General features: G+C 40.9%; 3 protein-coding genes across 5 annotated transcripts in view; all 3 read left to right on the top strand.

Moving 5' to 3' along the window:
* Positions 1-30: 30 nt before the first annotated feature.
* Spt5 (Transcription elongation factor subunit Spt5) lies at positions 31-5,641 on the top strand. Of its 2 annotated transcripts, none has more exons than XM_076768828.1 (10): positions 31-364; positions 752-1,075; positions 1,145-1,377; positions 1,454-1,952; positions 2,024-2,375; positions 2,464-3,050; positions 3,110-3,462; positions 3,546-3,947; positions 4,038-4,213; positions 4,498-5,641. In XM_076768828.1, the coding sequence occupies exons 1-10, from the start codon at positions 141-143 to the stop codon at positions 4,738-4,740; spliced, it is 3,393 nt and encodes a 1,130-aa protein (XP_076624943.1). In that variant the 5' UTR covers positions 31-140; the 3' UTR covers positions 4,741-5,641. The 2 variants fall into 2 exon arrangements, with proteins under 2 accessions (XP_076624943.1, XP_076624942.1); XM_076768827.1 differs by having other exon boundaries at positions 737-1,075.
* A 1-nt stretch (position 5,642) lies between these two features.
* Positions 5,643-9,674, top strand: LOC143343539 (uncharacterized; the record flags this gene model as incomplete). The annotated part of the gene is made up of 11 exons (XM_076768517.1): positions 5,643-5,795; positions 6,823-7,204; positions 7,592-7,681; positions 7,775-7,847; positions 7,928-8,099; positions 8,195-8,276; positions 8,346-8,459; positions 8,536-8,695; positions 9,116-9,340; positions 9,476-9,545; positions 9,609-9,674. Coding segments are annotated over 11 exons (1,587 nt in total), but the record flags the coding sequence as incomplete, so codon positions are not given.
* Positions 9,675-10,217: 543 nt separating this feature from the next.
* Ror (tyrosine-protein kinase transmembrane receptor Ror) overlaps positions 10,218-21,734 on the top strand; it is a 242,002-nt gene continuing 230,485 nt past the window's right edge. Inside the window, exon 1 of one of the 2 annotated variants that reach the window (XM_076768966.1) lies at positions 10,218-11,018. In XM_076768966.1, the coding sequence (XP_076625081.1) occupies positions 10,949-11,018 (70 nt within the window). In that variant the 5' untranslated portion in view covers positions 10,218-10,948. Of the gene's footprint in view, positions 11,025-21,734 lie in introns of both variants that reach the window. The other variant, XM_076768964.1, reaches the window with a different exon arrangement.

Here is a 21,734-nt window from a genome sequence, read left to right as displayed (position 1 = left end):
AACATCGCCACATAACCTTTCTTATGTATTTTTGCATCGGTTATTCCGTGCTTCGTGCGTCTTGTTGGCCTAACCAAGCTGTTACGATTCGTGCTCAATAGTTTCTATTCGACGGGATTCGTTTAATTTTCGGAATTAAAATGTCGGATTCAGAAGCGAGCAATCTGTCCGACAACGAAAGCGACCGCGGTGGCGGAGGCAGCGAAAGCGATCAAGAAGAAAACCGCTCCGTAAAGTCTGCAGCTGGCAGCGATGCTGGCAGCGTCGGGGAAAGATCACGCAGTGTTTCTCGGAGCAGAAGCCCGTCTAGATCGCGATCCAGAAGTGCGTCGAGATCGCGATCACGATCACGATCGGTGTCTGGGTGAGTCAAATTTATTCTTGGAACATTATATAAATTATCGAGCTCAGTTTCGTAACGTGTGGTGTATGGTTGTTGATACTCGTTGGCATTTTGGTATTTGAGAATCTTGAAATGTTATCTTTCTCGGGTGTATTTATCTTCTTGGAACCTATGCAATTCTTAGATATTTGTGCATTATATTTTTGTAATGTACCATGATATTAATGTATTTGTGTACATCTCTTAAGAAGGTAAGTTTAAAGAAAATAAACAATGACTTTGTATGATATTATGTGTATGTCTATGTAAAAATGTATGCAGTATGTAAAGAAACAAAATATGTATGGTGTGAAAGTATATAGAAGTTAGAAATAAAATTTATGGAACCTCAAGTTCTGAGGATGGTAGAGGAGACGAGGCAGAAGAAGCCAGGTCTGGGGACGAGGAGCTGGTGGAGCCTGAAGAAGAACCCGAGGGTGAAGACTTGGATGGAAGCAGCGAATATGACGAGGAAGAAGAGGAAGAAGATGACGACAGGCCTAGGAAGAAGAAGAAAAAAGACAAGTATGGTGGTTTCATCATAGATGAAGCTGAAGTAGATGATGAAGTTGAGGACGACGATGAATGGGAAGAGGGTGCTCAAGAAATTGGTATTGTGGGGAACGAAGTGGACGAATTGGGACCCACTGCAAGAGAAATTGAAGGAAGACGTAGAGGCACCAATCTTTGGGAGTAAATATCAGAATCTTAAACTATTTTAAGATAGTTTGTTCCTGAACTAACATTTATAATTTTTATCAGTTCTCAAAAAGAGGATGAAATAGAAGAGTATTTGAGAAAAAAGTACGCAGACGAGTCTGTGGCCGCTCGTCATTTTGGGGATGGTGGGGAGGAAATGAGCGACGAAATTACTCAGCAAACATTGTTGCCGGGTGTTAAAGATCCAAATCTTTGGATGGTGAAATGTCGCATTGGGGAGGAGAAAGCCACTGTACTTTTGTTAATGCGGAAGTTCATAACTTATCAATTTTCAAGTATGCAACAATTTTTTTATTGCTCCGTTGGTTAAATAATCGTAATCGTTTCTAATCGTGTGATTTTATTTATCAGACGAACCTCTACAGATAAAGAGTGTCGTTGCTCCTGAGGGAGTAAAGGGTTACATTTACATAGAAGCGTACAAGCAGCCGCACGTGAAGGCTGCTATCGAAAACGTAGGAAACTTAAGAATGGGTATTTGGAAGCAACAAATGGTACCGATCAAGGAAATGACCGATGTATTACGCGTAGTTAAAGAGCAGACAGGCTTAAAGGCGAAACAGTGGGTTAGACTAAAGAGAGGCATTTATAAAGATGATATAGCTCAGGTTGATTACGTTGACTTGGCGCAGAATCAGGTTCATTTGAAACTGCTGCCTAGAATCGATTATACTAGACCCCGCGGAGCTTTAAGAACCGCGCAAAGTGAATCCGAAGCCCTGAAACGCAAAAAGAAAAGAAGACCGCCGGCGAAACCGTTCGACCCCGAAGCAATTCGTGCTATTGGCGGAGAAGTAACCAGCGACGGTGATTTCTTGATTTTCGAAGGAAATCGATACAGCAGAAAAGGGTATGTATCGCCGTGAGTCGTCGAATTATTGTGAAATTAGATTCTTCGAACAAGTATTCGTTTTGATGCAGATTCTTGTACAAAAATTTCACCACGAGCGCGATTATCGCGGAGGGCGTGAAACCGACGCTTTCCGAATTAGAAAGATTCGAAGAGGCTCCAGAGGGTGTTGAAATAGATTTAAGCGGAGGTCCAGGAACCGGGACTTCCAGTAACAGGGAAGACGCAGCGGTGACTCACTCGTTCAGTACCGGAGACAACGTCGAGGTATGCGAGGGTGAATTGATAAACTTGCAAGGAAAGATCGTTTCGATAGATGGAAACATGATAATGGTTATGCCAAAACACGAAGAACTCAAGGAGGCGTTGGAATTCCAAGCGTCGGAGTTGCGGAAGTACTTCACGATGGGCGATCACGTTAAGGTAATATAAAAAAAAATGAAAAACAAATGTCTTTTCAACGAACAAAAGTCGAAAGTCGAATAAAATCAACTCGATCGATCGTTTGCAGGTCGTTGCAGGACGATACGAAAGCGATACCGGTCTGATAGTCCGAGTAGAGCAGAACAGAGTAGTTTTGTTTTCTGATCTGTCGATGCACGAGCTCGAAGTCCTCCCGAGGGACTTGCAGCTCTGTTCGGATATGGCAACCGGCGTGGATAGTTTAGGTCAATTTCAGTGGGGCGATTTAGTTCAGTTAGACGCGCAAACGGTCGGCGTGATCGTTCGTCTCGAACGCGAGAATTTCCACGTGCTTTCCATGCACGGGAAGGTGATAGAGGCTAGACCTCAAGGTCTAACGAAACGACGCGAGAACAGAAATGCAGTGGCATTAGATTCTCAACAGAACACCATACAGAAGAAGGACATCGTTAAAGTCGTGGACGGACCACACGCTGGAAGGGGTGGCGAAATAAAACATCTGTACAGAAGCTTCGCGTTTCTACACTCGCGAATGTTCGTGGACAATGGCGGTATATTCGTCTGCAAAACGAGGCACTTGCAACTGTCTGGTGGAAACAAGGCCAACATAACCGCCATGTCGCCGGTGGCAGGATTTATGTCGCCAAGGATCGCCTCGCCGATGCATCCTAGCGGGTCAGTATACAGTTGTCCTGTTATACGTACCGATATTTATCAGTTTCGTTTGGTCACAGAGGCGGTTTTGGAAGGGGTGGAGGTGGAAGAGGCAGGGGCCGCGGAGGAGGAGCTCGCCGCGACAGAGAACTGATAGGTACCACCATAAAAATCACTGGTGGACCTTACAAAGGAAACGTTGGTATCGTAAAGGACGCCACGGAGACGACTGCTCGCGTAGAACTGCACTCCACGTGTCAAACCATCTCCGTGGACAGGTCCCACATCGCAAACGTGGGCGTGCCAACAAAGGATGGTGGTTTCAGCAGTTACAACAGGACACCAGCGTACAGCATGGGTGGGCAAACACCGATGTATGCCAGAGACGGGTCAAAGACGCCTATGCATGGTTCCCAGACACCTATGTACGAAAGTGAGTATCTTCGATATCCGAGCTTCCCACTGCAAACGTCCAAAGGAACTGGTCTACTGATTTCTAACTTCCTAAATTCACAGATGGTTCCCGTACACCTCATTATGGCTCGATGACGCCATCCCACGATGGGTCACGCACTCCGGGACAGTCAGGTGCCTGGGATCCAGCGGTCACTAATACTCCTGCAAGGACGAACGATTTTGACGGCTACAACATGGAGGAAGGCGGATCTCCTGGTTACGCACCAGGTTACCCCCCAACTGGTGGACCATTCACGCCACAAACACCTGGCACGATGTACGGTTCGGAGCAGAGTTTCAGCTCGTATCAACCGAGTCCTAGCCCGGCTGGAAGTGCTTCCGCGAGCCCCAGCCCTGCGGGTTACGTTGCTACTCCCTCGCCAAGTGGTACTGGGTACACTACCAGTCCTCATGGAGCATTCGCTACGCCTTCGCCAATGGGTTATAGTCCTATGACGCCTGGTAAGTGTTATTCTTTGCGTTCAATGTTGTTCAGAGTTGCGTTTTGAACGAAATTGGGTTCTACCATCTTCGGGGCATTGTTTCTTCAAGGCGTGGCAGGTAGTCCGTACAATCCACAAACACCAGGTGCTGGTCTAGACGCCAGCGTCGGATCTGCGATAGTAGGAGGGACCGAGTGGCACACCACAGACATCGAGGTTCGAATTCGTCACTCCCATCAGGACCCTGCACTTGCCGGGCAACAGGGTGTCATCCGAGGAATATCCGTAAGTGATACATCATCAATAACTTGTTCACAATTGCTTTTCAGTAAATCAAAAATTAAGAAAATAATGATTGTAATGACGCTATACCAAATGACCTGTTTACAAAACCTTTAATCGTCTATTAAGGTTAGTAAGTATTTTAACTAATTATATCTAATCAAAGTTTGCTGGGTCAGACAAACGGTTTTATTTTTGTAATGTTTTCATTCGATGTTCGAAACCCGGTACTAATTAATTAACTCGTAATGTGCTTGTACGCCGCGATGTATATATTTTGTCGACAGGGTGGCATGTGCGCAGTCTTCCTACCGGTTGAAGATAGGGTCGTGAATTTGGTCTGCGAGGAACTGGAACCGGTGGTTCCGTCGCAGGGCGATCGGGTTAAAGTAATTATCGGCGAAGACAGGGAAGCCGTGGGTACATTACTTTCCATAGATAACCAAGAAGGTGTCGTGAAAATGAACAAGGACGAGGTGAAGATGTTGCACTTGCGGTTCTTGTGTAAAATGAAAGCGCCAAATACATAATTTTTCATTCCAAGACAGTCCTCCGCGCCAGAATCCAGAACTGCGAAGACAATTTTAACGACGATGTCGAGAATTGTTCGCTTGACGATAAGGTTATGTTAACCACGACCTCTTTACGTTGTAACCCTTGTTATGTTCGAGAAATATGCACGTTATGTAAAATGCATACATACCATTTTATTGCAAGAATCATTTAACTCGTTTTTTTTTTAGTTACTTTAAAGGCACAGGCGATAGGAATCATTTGTGAAGAGTCACGAAACTGATAAAACGTTTTATATAAAATGTTTGACTGTTCTGTGCTTAATGTCAAATGAGATTGAAAGAAATAAAACCATAATTCGATCCTTTCCCGATAGAATTTTTAAATACAGCAAGTCTTCTGAACGTTCCGCGCAACTTTAATTTCAGAAATTGTAAAAAAAAAAACAGAAACTTTATTTAATATGTAAATGTATATGTACAAAATATTTGTGAACGCACGAGGACTTGCTTTATTACAATGCGAGGCAATAATGTGACGATTTTTCGGTCAAAAGTTTGCAGGACTATAGTGTAATTATTTATGACGGTCTATTAATCTGAACTCAGTCGCATAACAAACGCGAGATAATGACTGGGAAACGATCAAGAGATCGGTGTAAATTTTCCAGAATTTCGCAAGGAAAAATCGCATTCATCTGGAATTTACCGAATAGAGTATGAAATCATGCCTCCCATGGTTTCTTCTGTTGTTTGCAGCCACTATCTTCGTTAACATAAAAAGGTACGCGATCGAAAATGTGACCAGCACCATATTTATTTTACTTACCAAAAATAGATTACTCGATCTCGATGAAAATCGTGTCAACAAGTTTATTAAGAAATAAAGATTACACTATTATCTAATTATATTGTTGTAATGTGATATTAGGGTGATGGGTGTCGGTTTCAAGCATGAACAAAATATCGGCACGGTATTATTTGAGAAAAGTGACTCTGTCAAGCATTGCTGGACCACGGAGGAATTTATTATGTTAAACAGTAGACGAATGTTTCAAGATTTATTGCCAAAGGTATTCTGGACCTAACCTTACATTTTTTTAATTCCTTTCCACACTTCGGTATGTTCCCTTGTAAGAGTAATCTGCTAATTTCGTAACCGCACTATATACTCTCTTAGATCTCACAAAACTTTAGACAGTATAATTTACTTTTATATCTCGAGAAACAATTCTAAATTCGCTACAATTAGCTTTGTGTTACCCGGCAACTGGTTCTCCGGAATGAGTAAATAACCGGCATATTTACACCGACTATTCATCGGTAAATGGTACGAATTATATTTAGATGCAGAATTTTCTCAGTAAAATTAAAAAATTATTTTTGGTTGCGGGGGTCAATTACAATCATTTTTGGTGAATAGACATACCCCCGAATTCCTACGCATTTTCGAGAAAAAAATTCTTTACCGAAAATATAATATATGGCCAGAAAAGTTTCGTATGTTTAAACAATCGTAACTCTTGATTGGAGGATTTTATTAACGCATTTAGTATTAAAGTCTACTCGTATACCTTGCCTGTGAAAAATCATTACTGTTACTTTATCGACTGATGAAAAGTGCAATGGTTGTTTTATCAGTTACCGATGTTGAAGAAAGCACAATTTTTCTGACCTATGTTTACGAATATCTAACATAAGTAGAAGTAACGAATAATGGTCAGACATGTTATACATACTCGACGAAAGTAAAATATTTATCTGTTGTGTCAGTAACTAGAAATTGATGGCACCATTTGTCAGTAAGAACCGAAACTATTTCGCGATCAACTTGGGAACTTTGCCATAAATAGCAATAATGATCTTCCAGCAATTTTTTTCGAAAAATAAATTGAATATGTTTAACTACATATTGATACACGAAGCTAACATTTTTGATATTTTATTTAAAGTATATGCACGAGTGTATTAAAATGCTGCGATACGTAGTTAATAATTGATAATCTGTTCATTGGAACTTATTATAAAAGGGAACGTTACGTTTATCGACACGTCCATAAAATTTCTGTTAATACGCACCCCTTGATGGTGATCCCACAGGTGAAAGTTCTAAATTACGAGAACGATCGGTACATCGCCATGTTGATGGATTACTTTCACATTTGTTTGGAGAGTGTGCGCAAGCTGTCGATAGGAAAAACGAAGCACCTGATGCTGAAAGCCCTAGCAGATACTATGGGAGGCTACTTGCAAGTTTACATCCTGCCTCTCACGAGGCACTCCTATTACGCCGGGAACATAAAATATCGAAACGCGAGGAAGCTCTTCGAGCTGTACGACGAGCTGAAGCTCTTCCTGCGAAGCAACGGGGCAGGCTGGTCGAAGCCTTCCAGGGGCATCGGTCGCGCGAAGATTCCACCGATCGTGATTACGCCGCCAAGAACGTCCGTTGCGTGCGAGGGCATTATTACTTATCCTGCATGTAAGAACATATTGCATTTCATGGAACATTATTGGATCAGACGGTCCAGTCGATCTTAGTATGCCCTACGACTAAGCAAAAATTATTCGACGCCATTTTCGTTCTCCTTACTCATGGTACCACATTTATTTTTGTTGTACCTGTACGAAAGTATTAGATTGGCGAAGTTCTCCCGATGAAAATGAGTCCAAACACGACTTTATTCGGACTATTTCACTTGTCCCTTGATCCAGGTCTCATTTTCCTTGCTCCCTACACTACATAAAATTAAAAAATAGTCCGAAGTAGATCGTGTTTGGACTCATTTTCATCGGGGGAACCTCGACAACTTATTGGCGATACTTTCGTGAAGATATAATGACATTATTATTTATTCTCTAACTTCAGCCGATTATAACAAACGAGAGCTTCAGCGTTTCAAGTTCAAACAAAAGAGAAGGGCGTCGAAGCACAAGTCATCCAGAAATGTAAAACATGGTGAGCCAGTCATAATAAAATCAAATCAATAAATATACATTTCTGTCAACTTTCAAAAATTCTCCAATTTAAAATAATCACGAACTTTTCAAGACGAACCTTCGAAGAACGAAGAATTGATTACTATACCCCTTCCGTTTTTAGACGACGACGTGGAGCCGAATAGGTATCAAATGTTCAAACGATTTTTATACACTGAACAGTAAAGTTTCTTTTTATCTATAATAATACATAGCTTCTATCTAGTATCGCGTTGCCATTTAAGAGGGGGAGCTTGCAGTCTCTGTACGTAGAACAGTCGGCTTTCGTGCTGGTGAAATATTATGTGGCCAGCGTGAAATGCATCGTTTCGAAATCGAAAACGAAAACAGTGCTGAAAACGTTCAACCAGGAGCTTTTCAATTGGCTGCAGCAATCCGTACGTTGTGAGTCGCTGCGATCGAGAGTGGCAATTTTTAGTACGTTACTCGGTTCCTCGAAGAAATTAAAGTATCATTGCTGTAATCTTCGCAGGTACGACGACACCTGGATGACGAAAAATGGTACCCAGCGTTCGGTGGAGTTCTGAGGGTGATCTCCACGCTGGAGGAATCGGGTACCTCTGGACACTCGGTCGCCATTTATGATTTTCCTAGCTTTCTGCAACATCGTTTTTCCGTTTCAGGTGCAGGAACCGGTCTTACGGCGTGGAGAAAAAGCGGTACCTATCAGATGATGCCCAAAATAGGCGAGCCACCGACCGTCGAGCCCGAGGAGCCCGTGCCGCCGCTTTACAAAGGCGAAGGTGAAAGCGGTGCTTCTCATTCGAATCAAACGGTTTGCTTTCTAATGTTCTTTTTTTTTCTCTCATCCAGACGAGGACACGAGGGTCACGCTCGGAACGACGGAATTGATATCGATTGCCGTGGTGAGCGCGTTGCTGGTGTGGTTGCTGGTTGGCCTGAGCTTGGTCTGCTACAGATTCCTTTTGAAACACTCGGACGAATGCGGTCCCTGTGAGCCACAGCATCCGCCGTACGTTTACCCGAGTTATCTTCGTGCTAGTTTTCGCGAGGCTTTCGTTAATTAGGCTCAATTAACTTCTTAACGGCCGGGAACGTGCCTCGGGCGAGACGCGTTCGAAACGCACATCGGTAGCCGCGAGATACAATAATAGCGATGCACCGGGTCTCAAATCATCAGTTCAACTATATTTTAAGTCCTTGATTGACAGTACTTTCAGATTCAAATTACTACTAATTTTTAGTCCTAGATTATTAACAAGGTCTCTTTGACTATCATCCTAGGCTACCAGTACTGTCAGATCAATAAATTTCCCATATAACACAATAGATTGCCAAAAAATTCATAAATAAAAATAGGGGTTACTGCTGCTAGCAAGGCATATCCAAGTTAAGGTAAGTATTTTTCTAATAAATACTCTTTTTGTTTTAGCGTCGTGGATTTATATAAAAATAAGGAATATTGTCAGCAAGACACGTGCCCCTCGCAAGCGCCACGCAAAGGATTGTTGGAGAAATGGAAGGATTATTGGAGAAGCAAATTCGGTAGATGTCGTGCAAACTGTCAGGATGGTTATGACGAAGAACGATGCTTAGCTGCTATCAGTTACAGTAGCAAAGATACGGTCGACGTTAGTAATAGTAGCAGAAGTTATCAGTAAGTATTAATTACCATGAACCAACATTGATTAATTATATATCAGAAAATTGATTTAACGAAAAGTCGGAACGGTTAACTTTCAAAGAGAGATAATTGATAAATGACAAATTGAACTGTGTCTCTCTTCCGCAGAAAAAGAAAATTCACCAAATCCGTTTCGGCGACTTTCCAAAGTTTTCCGAAGCAGCGTCTACCGATCAGGGTAAGTAGCCATAATTATTTTACTGAATTCAGGATGATTTTAAATGAATTTCGACGCGCGTAGAATGTTCACTACAACTCCGATGGCTCTTTAACTACGAACACAGAAAGTCCTGGTAGACCAAGATAATAAACTATAAAATTATATTTACTTAGTACGTACGTTGTGATAAATAAAATCGACTACATCTATAAGAGAAGGTATTCCTTCCGTTGAAGCTATCGAAAAATTTTAATGTGATCGTCAACGGGACGGGTTTTAATAAAAGTACGCGTTCGTAGTCCATAAATCTTACTAAGTCGGCGATCTGGACGGGAAAAAAGTTTTCCGTCGATCAAAGTCCCGGCGTCGTCGAAAGTTTCTGCATCCCTCGAACGCGGAAGCCGCAAGCAGACATTTTAATTTTATTACACCTGCGTTCGATAGGGAGGCGGGCTCGCAGTCGATTGCACTTCGTTATGCCGGCCGCGTACGTGCCGACTGCATTCAATGAATGCACGTTCCAGGAGCGTGCAGCTCGAGCCACGCGCTGCAACTTGTTGCAAGCAGGCCGCGGAGTCGAATGCTGGCGTCTCCTGGTTTATCAAACGCTTCGAGAACGCCAGCGCCATCTACGCGTTGAACCGTGTTGGCCGCGACAGAGGGTCGGCCAGTGTCGCGCGATACGTTCAAGGGTGCGGGTGTTTTGCCAGGCTCCCTCGACGCGTTCTCGATCGCGACACGCGTCCTGTCACTACTAGTTAAACAGAGTGACATTTTTTAAACACCTGTTGCGAACACAATTGCAATTCACCGACCCGCGTACGATCAAACTGTGAGTGATTAGTCATTAAACTTTTCGAAGACACCGTGTTCGAGGTCGTCGATAATTACCGGAAGACACGTGTTGATCCGTCGCGTATTTTGATTGCATTTCTCGAGTGTGACCGTAGTTCGGGAACGACAACACAGTGCGAATCGAGTGCTCCCGCGTTTCGAGTCTATTTGTTCTTTGATACGTCGAACTCTGTAACGCATGTGAAGTTGATCGGTCGACGAAGAACAGAAAGAGCACGTAGATAAATTGCTCGAGACGTGTTGCGTGGAATTTTTGAGTCTTTCGTACTGTTTGTTGTGGAATCGCGAGTCGAGGACATCGTTTCGTAAACAAAACAACTGTTCGTGACGGTGGGATCGCGGTGGAGAGCGCGAGCGCGCTTTTTCGTCGGTTAACCTCAAATCGAAGGGGGGAAAAAAAGTGCGGGAATGCGGCGCAGTTGACTCGTTCTTGAATTAGTTCGTGCAACGATTCGCCAGGGACTAATTTCGACCACCGAACGATGCTCGCTGCGAGCAGATTCTCGTCTGGCGTTTCGCGCGTCTGCAATTGACTGTGCAGTGGAGTATACTCCGTAAAGGACACGATGGGAGACCGAAATCAAGGGAAGCTGCGTATGCTGTTCGCCGCGATACTGGTAGCAACTGTCGTCAAAGGTGAGTGTTATTATTTCATCGAATTTTTGCGAATCTGATCTGCTAAAAAAGCATTTAACTTCCATGAGGATATTAAAAGTTGTGTGAGTGAAATAATCGGAGTACGGACTGCTCCGAATTTTATGTCCAAGTATAATTGATATGTTCTTTTGTGTCGTTTATTGGTGTATGCATAGGGTGACGTAATTAATGGCGCTGGTCACTTTAGATCGAATTTCGTTTGACATGATTGTATCTAAGATTTATTCCCCAAAGATAATTTTGGATGACGTAATTGGCCTCCAGATGCCCTTAATGTTTAACTTGATTCTTGGTTTGGATTGTGTAGGGTTACACGTTGACTGTCGTGGCGGTCACCAGTGACCGGCGCTGTTAGCCTACAACGAACCTTAATAATTATAAATTTGTTAATAATGTATTTTTTGTAGAATTGTCGAGGATATCCCCAAACAGATAAAACTGGTATTAACGTGTTAAATAATAATTAAATGGTAATACGTGGTATAATGCTTTAGCATCAAGTAGAGTCTAAATTAAATGGCACGGAGTGCTTTCGATAAACATAAATTAGTTTCTCGACATTTTAATGATCGTGAATAATCAGGCAACCTTTTCGTTAATTTCGAAAACAAATTCATGCAAATATGACGTAAAATAAATATCAGAAATATTGCCCAAGATTTTGGAACTCTTTTCGTCTACCATTTCTCTTTTTACGGTTGGTTTGCAATATTAACGTGAACACCCTATACACGAATGGTAGATATATTATCTATATAAACGGAAATGGAACGATGACAAATGATTTTACTATGACTAAGACTGTTAGCAGATATTTTTTAATATGAAACAGAGTAGGTTAGGTTTTATTTAAATTTGGTTCGTTTAATCGATCTATTAATCGAATATTCCACAGAAAATTATGTAAAATGTTTCGTTTGAAGATATTTTTTCCTATGTTTGTGAGCATTTTTATAACTTAGTTTCGCCATATATTTCACAGGAACGAAGAAATTTACTTCCGTAGCAGTAAAAATAGCGTCGATTAGTGATCGATAGCATCGACTCCGACGCTCGTAGATCTTTCACACGTAAGCGCGAAAGGAAGTGTTATCTAATTCGTCATTCTGCTTTGTTTACGCTGTAAACAAAGGAAGGTCTTGACAATAGTAGAAATACATTTAAATATGACGTTCCAAAGGAATTCTCTTTTCACTCACGATGATTGTGCTCTTTTTACGGGGGGAGGGGGGTCCCTGAAAGGTTATGTTTACATTGGAACGGTGATACACGCAAAGAGACGACGGAAGCTGCAAGGAGGAGAATCCAAAACACATATTTATACAGGCTCTATTTGTGTCGACGACAATACAATGCAGCCTGCGTTCCATTGTTTTCGGGATCCCTTCTGAATATATTTGGTCCTGTTAGTTTTTTCTCGACAAATGTGGTCTGAGTCTTTTTTATCCGCCACTCAATTCCACTTTCAATTCTTCCTTGAAACTGAACATTTCAGATAAATATAAACCCCCCGTTGATTCTCCTTTTAATTCTATTGTTCGTCCTATCGCTTATTCATACATCTTATTATTACCGTGGGTTTATTTTCGACGTTAAATAAAAATAAAATAAATAAATGTTGTACAAAAAACATACGATACGATTCAATAGGATATCATCTATCAGTCTCTACGTGCCCATTACATTTTGCTACGTTTATTTTATTTATTATATTTGTTACATTTATCACATTTGCTACATTTATTGCGTTCGGTACACATTTATGAATTACTTTTACGCTTCCAACCTACCGATATTATATTTTTCTAAAATGGAATATTTCCCCCGTGAACCGACGCGTGCCGAGAAATACTTTCGTTTAAATTGAATTACAAATACCGGAGGCATGTCGAGCGTGGGCAATAAAAAAAATTGTATTTACGTCACCTTGAAAATAAACACCGGTACGTGCTCTGAAACGTGAGTTCTCGCAATTTCTGGCAGCGCGGACATTTTGCATGTAAAAAGAATGAAAAAAATAAAAGAGGGGTAGCAGTGCCTGGGCCGAAATTCGAATGGAAAACCGTCAGCGGGAGGTTCATTTCGCGCCGGCCGTCGTTTCGAATCCTATTCCATGGTCCGATCTCATTCTGGACACGCGTGATCCGGATTAGAAATCTCTAGTTTCCCTGTTCCAGGTTAGTTCGTTTTTGCCAACGTGCAAAAATCAAAATTGTACGCGCAGACCCATAACAGTTTAATGCCGATTTTTATTTTTGGCGGGAAAAATACGAAAGTCGAACCGTATAGTGACTTAAAACCAACAGAGACAAAATACATATGAGGCAACGTGATAAATAAGAATAATGTTACACAAATATTATTTTGTTTTGATACTACTTCAATCGAATCATTATTTAAACTATATTTTATTTATTTTTCTTTTCTTTTCTTTGTTAAAACAGGTAGACAAAATATGAGAGGAATATTACTAAAAGTAATATTTGATTTCGTTCAGGTCAGAGTTTATTTAGTATCGAAACGCAGAACAAAATTAAATTAGGTATATACGACAAAAAAAGCATCATTTTTGGAAAATCGTCAAAACATTTTGAATGTGAATTGATATTCCATATTTTGGTACGCGTGCTTTGACAAATACGGTTACTTCGAAGCGACAAGTGTAACAAAAAGTAGCAGATGCCCATCTTGGACTCTGCATTTCGCTTTATAAACATTCAACAAGTGGCACGGGTCCATTGACTCGTGGAACTTCTCAGTTCCCGACCATTCCTTTTAAAATCGATCGAACACCGTAAGTATTCTCCCCTCGACCGAGAACGAAACGAACTTCGCTGTTTAGTTTGTTGGATTAAACGAGATTCTTTCGTATTGCCTCGTGCCGTTGCTCGATCGTTAATTCGATATCCGCCTACAACGAATTCCCAAATTTATCGACAAATTCAATAACAGATTTTGTTTTTCAATCCAATCCATTCGGTTCATAAATTAAACATGCAAAAGTTAGACACCATTAATATAAAATTTAAGATCTGTGTGTTTGTGATTTCCCTATAACTCCTAGTATTTTTACCGAATCTGAATGAAATTTTGTTTAGTTGTTCCTTATATTCCCACTGAAAGTGTAGAGTTTCTAATTTGTGATAATATTAGCTACAAAGCAGGCTATGAGGCGTTAAACGAGCTGAGTTTCGCTTTGTAAAATTTCATCGGCGTTTCCTCGTGAAATTCTCGTTTTAATTCCGTATTTATCGTTTGTTTATCGTTGTTAGTTTCCTAATTTCGTGACTGGACACCGGCTGGCCGTAATTGCGAGCATTTAAAACCTGCATCGACCTGTACTTTAGTTTGTAAACAATTTCAAACGCTCCGGGGCCCACGAGTAAGCCGAATTAATGGTCTCACTTTTAATTACCATTTCGAGCTGCTCCGTGGCTCGCGTCCCCCTTTTTGCCGTTTAGTTTAATTGTTCGTAACGACTGCGTTCTTTTTATTCTCGCGATATCCTCGACGCGAAACTACTGTTTCAAACTACGAGTTTGCGCGTCTTTGCTCTTGTTGAAGTTGTCGCGGAATTAGGTAGGATGCCCAAATAACTTCTAACAACTCTAATCATGTTTACTTTCCGACTTACAAGGAAGCAAAACACTATAATACGGAAAATTTGTTCCGAAGCTCATTTGTAAATGCAATCTTAGGGTCCATATTTATTCAAACTGCATACATTCATCATCGTGGTGCAAGATGAAGGTTATTCGTGTTTTTATATCTAAAAAACTGTTTTGTATTCTAATATAAATTTTAGTTTAGTATCGCTAATAATATCGTGAAAAATGATTGCAAAAAATAATATTTTAAATTACTGGCTCGCGTTATTGCGATATAAAGTAACGCTCGAACATGGATGGCGTTCTAGAGTCGGTATTTGCGGAGTAAAACAATTCCCAACAGCTTTTCAAATAATTCACCGCGAAGACTGGCGGAGTCGTTGGTCGAGTTTCTGTTCGTCGTACATAACAATCGACGGAAAGGAGCGATTCTGTCGATAATAAAACGCTCTGAGTCGCAGTTACTAGTTGATAACGTACGCCCGTAAATAATCGAGGCCCGATCGAACGGGAGTTATCGTTCATTAACCGTGTCGACGCTCCATCATTCGGTTCGCTTAATACACGGCAGAATGGTCACGCTTAAATTACTAATCCTCGCGCGCCGGAGAAATAAACGTGGCGGCAAGCGTGTAACTACCTGCCTTACGTCGATACCACGCTCGACATTTACAGTCGCGCTTCTAACATATTTACGACCGCAAAAAGGCAAGGATCCTCTTTAACCTCGATCCTACCGGAATGTGACTTCGGGATCGTGAGCTGAGATAAATTTTATCGGGAATATTTTATTTGCTTTCGCGGTGAATACAATGGTTAACTAGTTAACGAAGATATAAAGTTTATTGTACAAATATCCACCGCATAAAATTTCAACTGAATCGTGCAAAGGTAGCAGCAGTTATAGTTAAATCACAAACACACAGATTAATGCGATTTAGTGGCGCCACCTAGCACCAAGAATACGAACTGTCCCCCCCCCCCCCCCCCCCCAGAAACTTGTGCATTTTATCTTCGAGAGTACTGAATATAGATTTAAGATTATTAATTGTATATTATTTCATGTAACGAAAGTAGGTGTTACAGGAGCATCACAAACACACAGTTTCACTTTTATAGGTTACAAAATAAAATGATCTACAGTTTGGCATCGCTTTAAATCAGTTTTGAGAAATTAATTTGTACATCCTAATGCTTTTTCCTGTGGTTTCTTATGTATTAATAAATGTACCAAAGGTTGCTAACCCGTCAATAGAGTGATATTACTATTGTTGATTCTTCGCGTCGATCAATATTTTCTCTGTGCAAAATTAAACATTTGTCCTCGCGGATCGGCGGGGATTCACCGTCGATAAAATTGTTAGGGGTAATCCCAGCGCCTGCAACGTTGTAATATCGTAGTCTATTTGACGCGCGGCGAATATTGCGAATCGTACTGTAATGCCTGGTAGTTTCGAATGCATAATCCACCACCTCGTCGATCATCGGAACGACAGAGCGTAGGCGCATCTCATCGTGCGGAAACATTTATACACCGTGCGCGGTGCAAACGATCGATATAGACATCCACGATGACAAAGTTTGAGAGAACTTGCGTGAATTATGCAAGCGGATCGTGTGTTTCCACGTTTCCTATTTTTCTGTTTGCCCACTGTGCTTCGCGTCGAGCGCGCCCGCGACGCGGTACCAGCGCCGCGAATCAATTTCTGTCGATGTCAAAGATTGAGCAGGAGTTAGTAACTTTGTGCCATTCTGTTTTTCAGGTTACGCTCGTTCCTGCGGGTTATTAGTCGGCCATATTGATCCGTGGTGTCCGTGGACCGTTTGCGATACTGTAAAAACTCCATTATTCGTTCCCGTTAGAAAAAAACTCCCTCCATTATCAGTGCTTTCGCGAAAATTCACGAAAAAAAGATATCAACGAGACTTCCCCGATGTTCGTTTTTAATTTTTATCCACGCCGTCTTTGTTCGGTTCGTAACATTTTTCCACTCGTAACGCGAGAAAAGGGGATTTACGATGATTAAAGAAAAGAAAGATTGAAATGAATATAATTGTAAAAATAAAATTAGAGTACGGTCAGTGAATAGGAAGAAAAATTGAAATTATTACGCGCCAAGAAAATTGCCATTCGGTAGCATTTAATTGTTACGAACGTATTTTCTCGTGTCGCGTTATCCGGGATAATCCAAGCGAGACCCATTCTGGTATAAAATTGTTCTTCGTTTGTTCTCGCAATAAAAATAATGAAGCAACCCCGAGGATTTATTATTCGAAATATCATCTTTTACTTCGTGTTCCGTATGATTTACGTCCGTGTCTGCAGCAGGAATAAAGGGGAAAAATGGTGAGTTAGAATCACAGCCACGGATGGGGTTGGCTGCGGTGGAACGGGATAGGAGAGGGGGGGGGGTGGGGTTAGGAAAGCGCACGCGGGGTTGAAAACGAGTCCGAGCAAAGTCAATGGCCGGCGTGCGAGGGCGTATAAATCTGAAACTTAAATTTAGATCGCCTCTAGAGCGAAACTTTTCGCTTCTACACGCTGCTCTATTGCCGGGGACCTTGTCGGACAGTGCTGCCATCGTGTCGGGAATGTTCGAACTGGGAAACGCGTTTTCACGACTCGGTGTTTTACGACGATCGTTTTGAGCTGACGTTTCCCTCGGAACCGGGTCACGGTTAGCATTTCTGATCTCTCGACACGCTCCATTTCCTCAGATATAGACATTCGATAAGTTTCGCCGTATTATCGTAATTTATTGCTATATAAACTTCGTTATTTGCCCCCTTTATTTATCATATCCCTGACGTCCATTCAACATGGCGTCGAAACGACGAATCTTTTCGTGAAACTTAAATTATGATAGCATATTGTTTTGTATTATTCTTCGCAAAGGCGGAGAAATGAAAATCTCCATTAATTAAGAATATTACATTCGTCGTGCTCGTCCCATAAAATAATTTGGACATTTCCAAATGAAACTTTTTTCTCGTAATTCCCATTTACGCTTTGAAAAATACAGAAATTTTATCATTGGGCCGGAAACGTAATAACAGAAGTAAAAGATACGCGGCTACGTTCAAACTTCCAATGGCAAATACGTTAAAATAATATTATTCTTCGACAGTGGAGGAGGGTGATGGGAATAATATAAAATATTATAGAAATGCGAGTTTTAGGAGACGAGATAATTGAAAGCACGTCCACTGGCAGTTTCGCGGGTATCAAGAGTAAAAAGGGCGATTTCGACGAAGCTCGGGTGGAAATAACGACGGAAAATGACTCGCAGATGTTAAACCGGCGCTCGGCGAGCAAGGAACGCTTTATTCGCAGATTGCACTAGTTAAAAACTGTCGCCAGAAATAACAGTAACACGCGGCGAGTTGTATTCGTTTCGTTCGAGCGACGGGCCGTGAGTTAAATTCGTAAGATGGCGTTCTTTATTCCTTCTTTTAATAACCTGTTGACTGAGTTGTATTACGATTTATTCGCAACATTTGTTCGAATAAAGCTGTTTGTCGTTCAACGTGAAATTTGTTTCGGGTGTGCAATTCGAGACTGTAACTTTTATCGAAGTAATAATAGATCGAATATTTAGTAGAAACGTATATTTTTAGGTTGGAAAATGTTTCGTCTCGATTCTAGTTAAAAGAAAATACAGTATTTTAATAAACGAGGCTAAATAATTCAAAGTAATTGGAGCGATGATTAATTGCATCTCAATCTGGTAAACTTGCTCTCATTATAATTTAGGAATATAAATGGGAAAACTTTGGTAGCAGACAACTCTATGCGTTTCGACGAAACGCCCGCCGTGGGTACCATTTCTTGAATTAAAAATCTCGAACCGTTATTAAAGCTGTCGATAAAAGAAACGCTGACGCCCAGACCAGCACACTTTTTCCCCAACAGTTTTTCCTGGACCGATAAACTTTGTAATTACGAAACTTCAGCGAGTGAAGTGTATCAATGGCGACGGATCAAAGCGATACTCATGATCACGCTGTAAAAGTTCTCTTAATATCGGTCGGAATATTACGCGAAACAAAAGGGGAAGTTAAATAAAAAACAAAACACTCTCGAGGGGAGGCCCTTCAATTTCACCTCGCTGGCGCAACTAACCTCGAAACAACTTGAAAGCAAATTCTATGGGCGCTGGTATTAAAATAATAATTGCGTTACACGATGCAAAATATAAATTTATATAGATCGAACAATCGTTTCGAAAAATTGAACATTTCGAGGTTACAAAATTCAAAGTCTGTGTGTTTGTGATTTCCTCGTAGCTCCTACTATCTTTATCCGAGCGATGACCATCTTGAACGGTTCGTGAATTTACGCTGCAAGTTCAATTCCAGACCCACCGCTTGCCATAATTTTTAAATCGATCGATTTACCGCGCAGAACCGATGGGGCTACGAAACTACGGGCCGCGGGTTCACTACCGGTGTGACTTGGTGATTTTATCAGCGATGCACGTCACAAATTTCTGCCTTCGGTTCGTTGCATGCGTGCCCACGTACAGACACTCGATAAACGTGTACGCGCTCACGGTACACACGGACACGCTCTCGCGGCCCGACACCGTCTGGTGTATGGCAGACGAGCATTTCGTGATTTAATTAATTAGTGCGAATTAATCCCAATTAGCGAATCTTGTCTGACGACTGAGAGATGAGTAGGCCCTCTTCGTTATGCACGAATGGCATGTTGCTGCATTCACACCAGGACACGCACGACCCTCTGCCTTCGGTCTTGTTGAATTTATTTGTTCTGGACACTTCGATCGCCGTCCAATGTCCACGGACGCGGATCGAAAAATTGTTGGTCGTCACGATATCGTGTTACGAGTCTCTAGCTTCGCTGATCTTGTCTGTATCGACGTTCACAACAAAGACAATGCAACAACGACATCGATGGTAACGATGATTGCAATCAACAACAACGTTAACATCGATGGCAATATAAAAATAACAGAAACATTGACGGGAACGTAACAACAGAAAATGATAAAGGCAACGAGAATGTAGCAATAATATTAACAATCATGGTAACAACAACAATAGCATAAACAATGGTAACGACAACAATGTCGATGAAAATAGCGATAAGAACAACAGTGACAACACGAAGAACAACAATAATATTAATAACGATGACAACAGTAACAATAACAAGCACCTCCATTAAGGATGATGAAAACAAGAACAAAATGACGATAACCAATGTGGAATATTTTTGTTCGTTACGTGAAAAATGATACAGTGACTGCAATTTAATTAAAGACGGCTCGAATGTAATTTGTGACACAGCTTGGGCTATAAAATTAAATATTTTACGAACGAAGATTACATTCTGTTTTATGGCTGGCTTCCATGCAAGCATATTTCGTGGTTTTTGGTGGCATCGTGAACGCATATACCTTGCGCGCGGTTTATTTTGTTTGTTAATCGCATTTTCGTTGTACGGTTTCGAACTTCGTGTTTCAGTCCATAGTATCGTATTCCTGACCAGGGATTAATTAACATGGATGTTAATTAATGCCCTGTAGAGGGACGAAGCGTCAATCATGAACTGTTTGAAGAATATTGACTGATGTTTGACGTAACTGTAAACTAATGATGACTTTCGATGATAACGTCGAGAATCATTAGCTCGTGTAATATCAAATAACGTTTGATGAAAATGTAACGCGATCGTTACTTGAAAATATAATCAAAACATTCAATCAAATTCAATTTCAAGTGTAAATTACACGATTGGTTAATTTCATAGTTAACAAACAAAATCACTACATTTAATCGTAACAAAGATCTTTATTAACTGTGAAAATGGAAAAATTAATTATTAAATTTCGTTTTTATCATACTGGTACCTCAATTCAAAGCTGAATACATTAAAATAACTAGGGAATTTACTACCAGTATTAAAAAATTACCAGAAAATGTGAAGTCAGGGTTAAACAAAAAATTCCTAGGTAATGTAACGTCTCTATTAAATAGTTACCGGGTAATGTACTGTCTGTGTTGAAAGAATAATTGAATTGTGTAAATTAATCGCCTCGCGTTTAATCAAACCGGTACATGCACGTTTGTCCATTTTTGACACACGAAAACACGACGCTCGACGATCGTTCATCAATATTTTCTCCGATACCGGGAGGTTTAACTTTGACATTCGAATACAAAGTCGACGTATCGCGGTGGTCGAATTTTACGTGCTCCGATTTCGCAGAGAAATCGCGTTTCAACGTCACTTCGATCACAGAGCGAAATAAACTCAAACAAGCGCGGAGCACTTGTTGGGAAAGTAAATGCTTTTGCTGTGACGTACATTTTCGCGCAGTTATAATTAATATCGGGCCGAAACAATTCAAACATCGTCCCGCGTAAAATGCAACGTTACGCTCGTCACGGTAATTAATAGTATCGGATTTAAATCTGCAAAATGTTGATAGGAAAACCGAATCCAATTCTCGTTCGCCTGCAACGAGAATTTATAGGCAAACATGGAGCCATTGGGATTTCTGCGCGCTGAGAATTTTCCTCGGCACAAAATGTAACTGGATCGCTTTCGAAACAATTCGGTATCAAACAGCGTTTGAAACAAGCATTCCACGATAAAAATGTATTCTGTTTTTATTTAATTTAAAGCACAATACATATTTCTGAAATAGTGTCATATTTATAGGTGTATTTGAAATTTAAAGTCTAAGAAAAGTGTGGATAAATATCAATTGACTAGCGTGGTACTTCCGGTCTACTAGTAACGCCTCTGACGAGTGCAACGCGTACTAATACGACGCGCTAAAGCTACAGACACGTGTGTGGTTAGTCGTCAGATTTATTCGTAATGCCGCGTCTGGAAACGTGTGATTATGTTTTCAAAGTGAAGATACTTTGCATGGAAACCGGAACAAATGTAAAGTTCAACAACATGGACTCTCAAATTTGTTGTTTCCGCGATATAGCTGTCTTAAATTTCAGCAAGATGGCGTAGGAAAATATGCGTAGTGCCGGATAAGAAACGTTAAAACAGAAAATATAAAGTATATATTAAAATTAAAATTTGCTATATTTCTAAAAT

This window comes from Colletes latitarsis, chromosome 7 (assembly GCF_051014445.1).
Source record: "Colletes latitarsis isolate SP2378_abdomen chromosome 7, iyColLati1, whole genome shotgun sequence".
Lineage (NCBI taxonomy): Eukaryota > Metazoa > Arthropoda > Insecta > Hymenoptera > Colletidae > Colletes > Colletes latitarsis.
This window is presented reverse-complemented; position numbering and strand designations above follow the sequence as displayed.